Source organism: Hipposideros armiger, unplaced genomic scaffold, assembly GCF_001890085.2.
Source record: "Hipposideros armiger isolate ML-2016 unplaced genomic scaffold, ASM189008v1 scaffold_628, whole genome shotgun sequence".
NCBI classification, from domain to species: domain Eukaryota; kingdom Metazoa; phylum Chordata; class Mammalia; order Chiroptera; family Hipposideridae; genus Hipposideros; species Hipposideros armiger.
In genome coordinates this window covers 705276-714193 of record NW_017731978.1, presented here as the reverse complement: position 1 = coordinate 714193, position 8918 = coordinate 705276, and the positions used below count along the sequence as shown (strand labels likewise).

Here is an 8918-nt window from a genome sequence, read left to right as displayed (position 1 = left end):
ATCCTCCACAACTAGATTGAAGAACAAAATGACAGCAACTTGTCTGTTCCCCTTCCCCCAATTCCCCAGCACTGTTCCCATCCCCCAATTCCCCAATTTAAAAAAAAAAAAAAAAAGATTGAAGGACAACAATTTGGCTGTTCCCTTTCCCCAATTCCCCACCTCCAATTCCCCAATAAAATCTTTAAATAAAAAAATATTTTAAAAAAATTAATAAGGGCGTGCTGTTCTACTGTTCACAATGACAAAGAACTCACATCCTATATCTATAATGAAAATACAGTTAATAGAATGAGGGCAGAAAAGGCTGACTTCCACCACACTTGCTCTCAGCAGTCAACATGTCTGCTGCTCAACTGACAGGAGAAAGTCCACTCACTGTGAACTTCAACTTCACACCTTCACTACATGCATGCATACCCATTCTTACACCTTACCTCCTGTATCCGGGTGATGGAGCCCTCTCCCTTTCCTTACTTTGTCCACCAACCTACCATTATCATAACTATTATGTTCCAGGGGCTATTCCTCAGAGATGAATAAAAACCCTGACCTTGGGATGCTCTTAAACTAGATCAGCACTCAGCAAACTTTTCAGATGGAAGAGCCGCCATGGGTCAGCAAACTGTGGCTCGTGAACTGTGGCTCTGAAGTAAAATTGAAAATGAAAATAAAACTATCATACTTTCATTTATAAAATTGTTAAAGGATATTATTCACATAATGGTGATTATGTAAAAATATATTTATGACTCTCGAATAATTTTTTTTTTTTAAAGATTTTATTGGAGAATTGGGGGAGGAAACAGCATTGTGGAATAGAGGAAGGGGAACAGACAAGTTGCTGTCCTGTTGTTCCTCAGTCTAGTTGTGGAGGACGTCGCTTCACTGGCCCATGTTGGTATTGTGATCATTGCGCTCTTCCAGGCTGAGACAGATCTGTCGCCGGCCATTGGACGGCCACTCACGGCGGCTCATGGCAGCTCACACCGGCTGCCGGCTGCTCACGGTAGCTTACGGCACCCCACTGCAGCCCCACTGCAGCCTACACTGTCGCGGGCAACTCACGACAGCCCAGCTTTAGGTCGAGTTGTTGCTCACCATCTTAGCTGTACAGGGCGCAGCATCACTGGCCCATGTGGGATCCAAACCGGCAGCCCTGCTGCTCAGAGCTCGCGCTCCCAAGCCAACTCTTAACCAACGAGCCACTTGGTCGGCCCCTCGAATAATTTTTAAATTGTTGTGAGGGACAGGATTGGCTCTTCCAGGGGTCAGCAAATTTTTGAGACGGAACGTACCCAAAGAGCCGCATGTGGCTCACGAGCCGCAGTTTGCTGACCCCTGAGCTAGATCATCATTTCACAAAATGGTGACACACGTACTGTACTGAAGGGTGTTAGGAAATCTGCCTCAGAAAAGAAAAAAAGGAATCTTAATGGACTCCAAAGATTATGGGTTTTTTTGGTTACTTGTATAGTTGTCCCTCAAATGTTCCAGAAGAGTTTGCCCAACCTAAAAATGTAGACCATCTCAGCCTGCCTTATCAATGTCATTAAGATATCATGTTTCCAACAAAAAAAACAACAAAAAAAGGAGGGGGCTAGGGTGTAAATGTAACTCTTCGCTCATTACTCCTAGTCCCTCCCATATATACACTTTGGCCTATCAATTAATCCGTCCCACTGAATCCTTCCTCTCTCCCCCTCAGCCCACAAAATACTCAACCCCTAATCTTCAAAAACAAAACAAAAATGAAAAGCTGTATCACTCTGCATTTCTGTTAAGCGACTGCACCTTCTCCATTTTTAAAAGCTACTTCCTATTCCTTGATGCTGCCTGCCATCCCACTGACGCCCAGTCCAAATCTGCTGCCCACAGGTTGCTGAAGCCATCAGTGACCTCCTCAGGCGCTGCCAAGTCTTTCTGCCCTCACCTCCCCTTTCCTCCCCATGTGATGCTGCCAGTCACATCCTCCCACGTGGCACATGTTCTCGGGTCCCTGTGCCATTGTGTTTTCCTCCAAACATTCCTCCACACACTCCCCAACAATATGTAGATCATCTTCAGGGGGCTGTTTTAGGTCTCCCTTTTCTTATCTCTTAGATGCTGCTCCCATGAGATGGATCTCATTTACTTCTGTGCCTTCACTTGTTACTTCTAAGACGATGCCTCCCAATTCAACTTTTTTCAGCTCCAGGTTTCTTTCCTTTCCTCCAGGTGTGTATTTCCAGCAGGCCCCTTGGTATCGCTTTCTCTGCTCATCTTCTCTGTACCTTAAACTCAGTATATCCAAAACAGAACTCACTGCCTTCTGTTGCCCAAGTACTTCCCATGCTGAAACACCTACCCATCCCTTTCTGCATTCTGTAGCCCTGGTAACTGCATCACCACTGTCTGTGCTACTGAATTTTAAACCCAAGGCACAACTCAACATTCCCTCAAAGAAAGGTAGTAATACAACACTAAAAGCACAAGTGACAAAACAAAAAATAAATTAAACTACACAAAATTTAAAACTTTTGTGCTGCAAATGATACCATCAAGAAAGTGAAGGGGGCCAGCCAAGTGGCTCAGTTGGTTAAGAGTTGGCTTGGGACGCCAGCTCTGAGCAGCAGGGCCCTGGTTCAGATCCCACGTGAGGGCCAGTGATGCTGCGCCCTCTACAGCTAAGATGGTGAACAACAGCTCAACCTGGAGCTGGGTTGCTGTGAGTCACCGGCAACGGCGTAAGCTGCAGTGGGCTGCCATGAACTATATGAGTGGCTGGCAGCCAGCGTGAGCTGCTGTGAGCCACAGTGAGCGGCCGACCAATGACCAGCGACTGATTGCCTCACCCGGGAAGAGGACAATGATCATACCAACATGGACCAGTGAAGCAACGTACTCCACAACTAGACTGAAGAACTAAACAGCAATTTGTCTACCTGTCTGTTTCCCTTCCTCGATTCCCCAACACTGTTCCCCTTCCCCAATTCCCAATAAAAATCTTTGAAAAAAAAAAAAAAAGAAAGTGAAGGGGCAGCCGCTTAGCTGTTAGTTAAAGTGCAGTGCTCATAACACCAAGGTTGCCAGTTGGATCCCCACATGGGCCACTGAGATGCACCCTCCACAACTATATTGAAATAACTACTTGACTTGGAGCTGATGGGTCCTGGAAAAGCACACTGTTCCCCAAATTAAAAAAAAAGTGAAAAGACAACACAGCATGAGAGAAAATATCTGCAAATCACGTACCCAATAATTATTGTATTATTATAATTCAATAATGAAAGATAAAAAATGCAGGCAAAATGAGGCAAAGGATTTGAATAGACATTTCTCCTAAGACGATACACAAATGGCTAATAAGCACATGAAAAGATGCTCGATTTCATTAGTCATTAGGGAAATGCAAATCAGAACCATGAGACACCACTTCACACCCACTAGGATGGCCCTAGTTAAAAGGACAGACAACAGCAAGCATTTACAAAGATGTGGAGAAACTGGAACTCTCATATATGGCTGGTGAGAATGTAAAATGGGGCAGTCACTTTGGAAAACAGTCTGGCAGTCCTCAAAAGGTTAAACACAGAGTTACCACACATATGACCTAGTAATTTCACTACCAGGCATATACCCAAGAGAAATGAAAACATAGGACCATGAAAAAAACTTGTAAATAAATGTTCACAGCAGCATTACTCATAATAGCGAAAAAGTGGAAACAACCCAAACAGCCAGTTGCTGAACGGATAAACAATTGTGGTCTATCTATACAGAATATTATTGGCAATAAAAATGAATGAACACATTACAACAGATGAATTTTGAAAACCTTATGCTGAGTGAAAGAAGCCAGACACAACAGGACATATCTTGTATGATCCCTCTTCTATGAAATGTCCAGAATAGGCAAAGCTATAGAGACAGAAAGCAGAGTAGTGATCGCCAGGAGCTCGGGGAAAGGAGACGTGGGGACTGACTGCTAATGGGTATGAAGTTTCTTTATGGGATGATGAAAATGGTCTGGAATTAGACAGTGGTGATGGTTGCACAGCCCTATGAATATACTAAAAACTACTGAAATGTATACTGAAAATGTGTGAATTTTATGGTATGTGAATTATATCTCAATATGACTGTTTAAAAAAATAGTAGCAGCTAATGCTTGTGGGGTGTCATTATGGGTGCTGGGCTAGGTGTTTAGGGTACACTATATCTCATTTACCCTTCTAACAATCCTATGAGAAAGGTGCTATTACTATCCCCCATTTTACAGATAAGAAACCCAAGACTTAGAGTGGTTAAGTAACTTGCTCAAGGTCAACAAAGAGCCTGGATTTTTAGTGCCTCCTCATAGTGCCTCTTCTATCCAACCCACTGCTTAATTTTGTCTGTTCTACCTGGCGACCTTTCTCAGGCACATGACCTCATTTCCTTCCCACCTTCACTGTCCATCACCACATCATTTTAGCAAACCTAAGCTCCCTACCACAGTCTCTCTCTTCCAGGCCCTTCTACACCCAGATGTGGCTATCATCACGTGAAGTCCCTGGCTCAAAAATCCCCAGTAGTCCCCACAGTCTAAAACAGTCTAACTCCACTCATATTTCTGCTGTATCCCTTCATGCAGCCCTATGCTGCTGCTTCCTCACTGCCCAGTACACACTCCTGAACACACCACATCCTCCTCTCCCACCTCTGGGCTCTTGCTAAGCCTGTTCCTTCTGCCCGGAATGCCCTGGGATGCCCCACACCTCTGCTTGTCCATGTCCTACCCACACTTCAAAACTGCCTCCTTTTATTAACTTTTTCCTGATTTCACAACCCTGCTTCCTTCCCTACTAGCAGTTAATCTCCCTTGTTTATAGCAAAAACCTTACTCTGCCCTCAGTCTAGAAGTACAGTGGCTGTTTCTTCCCCACAGAGAGCCTAGTTTAACACAGAGCAGGGACTTCAACAACACATGCTAAACACAACGGAATTATGCTGTCATAGAGGATGCTATCTGTGCTGTGTTTAGGGCAAAGAAGGAAGAGGGGAGTGTGTGCACACAGGACCATATTCTAAAGGTGGAGAAGGTTCTGGGATGACAACACACTTGGTTGTGAGTCCCACTAGGACTGATATCCTGCCTTTGGGAATCCCTGGACTGCCTAGAGCGCTGGCCAGTCTCCACGCCTGCTGCCCCTGTGGCGCTGCTCTCTGGAACCAACAGGGCACTTAGTCAAGGTGCTTACAGTGATCTGTTGTTTCATGCCCTCAGCTACACAGAGGCCACCGGCTGGCCTAGGGTGGCTGGGCAGGCTCCTTCTATTCAAGGGCAGATGTACTTCCTATCTTCCATCGTGTGACTGTGAAAATCCAAAACTAACATTCTTAATCCACTACTTGGGAAAAACCACCAGTCTGGGGGGTGGGATGGGGGCACTGCTAGGCTAGGAGGCCCGATCCAGAACAGCTATGCAATGAGTACTAAAGTGATAAGTGCATGGAGTCCCTAGTGCAGCAAGCCAGAAGCCTGCTTACAGCCTGCCGTAATGGTTCCCAAACCCACTAGACACAGTCTCCACCAGCGACCCCCAGTCTGCACACGGCACTGTAATCCAGCTCTTCTCTTCAGCCAGAAACTTCCGAACATCAGCACTTTCTTTGCAGTTCTCACTCCTTGGTCCTGCCACCTCCTCCTCTCTTTATGGCAACACTTATTGCAGTGGGGTTTGACTATAAAGTAAGTGGAGTGGGACTAGCTGGGCCTAATCGTCTCTGGAATACTCACTTGATTAGCATAGCGTTTTGGTAACTTCTTGCTAGTATCAATGTCCATTTCTTCATCATCTTTCTTTTCTTCTCCTTCCTCACTCTCCATCCCTGTCCAGTCATCTTCGGCCAGTCTTCTGGCATGATTCACATAATCCAGTCGCTTGCTGGAGAAAGAAAAGACATAGACAGGCCTTTGTGTTTTATAGGAAGACAGCTTACAGTGTGGCAGATTTAATTCAATTCAAAGCCTCCAAATTCAGGAGCAACTGGGGATTCCGATGCGATAAGAGACAACAGAATTTCCTCTGTAAGGCTTAAACTAGTGACCATCTCCTCACAGAACCTAAATACTCTAAACACAGCCTTCCCCAGTTTCCTAAGAATGGGCAAAGTAAAATATTTTAAGTAAATTTCAAGGTTTTCCAGCTGGAAAAGCTGACCCCACTCCCATTCACCCGACCTGAGACTTTCACCTCTGTCCCAGGTAAGGGCTGATACTTCTCTGTCTGGCAGACATCTAATGCAAAGGCCCCCAGGAATGAAGAGAGGAATCACTGAGATGCAGTGAGAATTTTAAAGCCTTTCTCCAGCTCCTGTCTAACTTTCAAAAAAGACCATGTAGCGTACGATTCAGTATCTTTTACTTATTTGTTTCCTTTTATCATTATCTTCCTTTTTTTAAGATTTTATTGGGGAATTGGGGGAGGGAAACAGCGAAGGGGAACAAACAAGCCGCTGCCCCTTTGTTCCTCAATCCAGCCGTGGAGGACGTAGCTCCACTGGCCCATGTTGGTACTATCAATGCGCTCTTCACAGAAGGCAGTCGCTCGCCAGCCATTGGACGGCCGCTCACAGCGGCTCACGAAAGCGCACACCAGCTGCCGGCCAGCCCCACTACCACCTATGCCATCACCGGCGACTCATGGCAGCCCAGCCCCAGGTAGAGCTGTTGTTCACCATCCTAGCTGTAGAGGGCGCAGCGTCACTGGCCCTCATGTGGGATCCGAACCGGAGTCCTGCTGCCCAGAGCTGGCGTCCCAAGCCAACTCTCAAACAACGCGCCACTCGGCCGGCCCTATCTTCCTCTTTTTTAAAAACTACATATTGTAGAAAGTTTGGGAAATTGAGAGGAAAAAGAACCTTTGGAACCTAATTGTTCCAAAGTAACTTGTAGATACCGCATAACCTTCTAGGCTTGACTTCCTCAATGCTAAGGCCAATGCTAAGGCCAAAGGTCATCCACTGAGGCAGTGATACCGACTAAGCTGGATTCTTCTTTCACATACACACACGTGTTCCTGCACACTCACATGAAGGGGCACACCAGAGAGCATATGCAAGCACAATGAATGGTCTTTCATCTCAAGAATAAGGGAGAGCTGGTGTACTTGTTCATGTGCAAAAGGGTGCACATCCGTGGTTATTTCCTGGGCATTGTTTATAAGCACAAGAGAAGGAAACTACCCAAACGCCCATCAGCAGCAGACTGGTTAGATTATATCATGAACTATCCATTCAATGGAACAGAATACTTGGTACTTTGTGAACCAATATAGAATTTCTGCAAAAACAAAATAAACTGTTAAATAAATGTGCAGAATAGTATATTTTACACTGCTACTTCTGTTAAAAAAAAAAAGCTTATATATACATGCAACCACAACTTGCTCACTCATATGTGCATAGAATATCTTTGGAAGGATACACAAGAAACTAATAATATGGGAGAGGAACTGGATGGCTAGGGGACAGAATTGGGAGGGAGACTTTTCATCAATTATTTTGGAATAGGTAATACATTCATCGTATGTATTCATAGTTCAAAATTCAAAATACAAAATTATAATTTTTTAAAAAGGGGGTTAGGAGTGATCTGCAATTGTAATCTGCAAGCAACCCAGAGGCCACAGGGAACCATTTCTGCTAAATACATCCAGTGATGCAGCATTGGACAAAATGCAGACAGTACAGAAACTGTGCAGCTGTTAATAGTTCCTCCTAATTTTCAATTCCTTAATTTATTACCCAGAAGAGGCCCATGTTGCACTGAGAACAAAAGGAGAGGCCCTGACTACAGAGTAGCCCAGCCTCAAACACTCCTATCCTGCTCTCTTTCCTTGTGTGCCATCTTGGCACTGAGAATTATGTGTATGGAAGACATTTCCTCAGGTTTCCTGTGGAATTATTTGTCTGGAACTCCCAAGGGCTCCACAGAGACATTTGGGCTGCGTCAGACAGGAAGACCACACCAATGCCAGGATTCAGAGTGCAGGAGAAGCCACACAGGGAATGTGGGGAGTGGAAGTCTGGGCGTGGCTTTCACAAGTCCCTAAATTGCAAAGCTCAGTACTGCTGCCAGGAGGGAAAGAAAACTTAACCAAATAACTTAACTTTTACTTTCAAACTTTAGCCACTCCCTACTTCCTCATCTTTTCCTAAGCTCTGGGTATAAAGGATGTCTATCTCTCTCAGGATTTACCCCTTCCAGCCTCATGGGCAAGACGATAAACCTACAAAGTGTTTACTTTGAAGTGGGTTCTCTAGAGGCAAGCCTAAAGCCTCATGAAGGGTTCACAGTGCCCAACCTAGAGATAGAAGCCAAGGAGTTAAAGCATCCCTTACGATTTCTGAAGTTCCAATAACCGGCGGCGCCGCTCACTCTGCTCCAAGGAACTGTACTTGGACTTGTACTGGGACAGGCGGGGGTGTGGGGCAGCTGTGCTATTCAGATCTTGAGATACAGAGAAGCTACTAGCCAGGGCTTGACTCAGCTCTTCCATCTTCCCTACAAAGGAAAACAAGAAAATGGTTCATTCATTTCATGTTACCTCCTGTATACAGGCAATTATGACATAGCATAATGGCTACGTTCCTAAAAAACCTCACTTAATCCAAAATCACAACTGTTTCCATGGGAAAAATGGAAGTTAAACAGCAAATGAGTTACAGATGAACATTATATTATTTCCTATAGATATTTCAATAACAATCACTTTGATAGCTAATTGTATAAACTTAAGACATTAGTCACTAAGAAAATTCACCCTGTGATTGAATCTAACTTTTGCTCTTTGCCATCTATCACTTTTTTTTTTTAAGATTTTTATTGGGGAATTGGGGGGATGGGAACAGTGCTGGGGAATTGGGGGAAGGGGAACAGACAAGTTGCTGTC

The 8918-nt window shown here is 44.8% G+C and overlaps 1 protein-coding gene across 2 annotated transcripts in view; it reads right to left on the bottom strand.

Moving 5' to 3' along the window:
• SNUPN (snurportin 1) overlaps positions 1 to 8918 on the bottom strand; it is a 25275-nt gene that overhangs the window by 13254 nt on the left and 3103 nt on the right. For both annotated transcript variants that reach the window (XM_019625466.1, XM_019625467.1), the window contains exons 2-3: positions 8368 to 8530; positions 5762 to 5909 (exon numbers count right to left, since the gene is read on the bottom strand). In XM_019625466.1, coding sequence (XP_019481011.1) covers positions 5762 to 5909; positions 8368 to 8525 — 306 coding nt within the window. In that variant the 5' untranslated portion in view covers positions 8526 to 8530. The remainder of the gene's footprint in view (positions 1 to 5761; positions 5910 to 8367; positions 8531 to 8918) is intronic.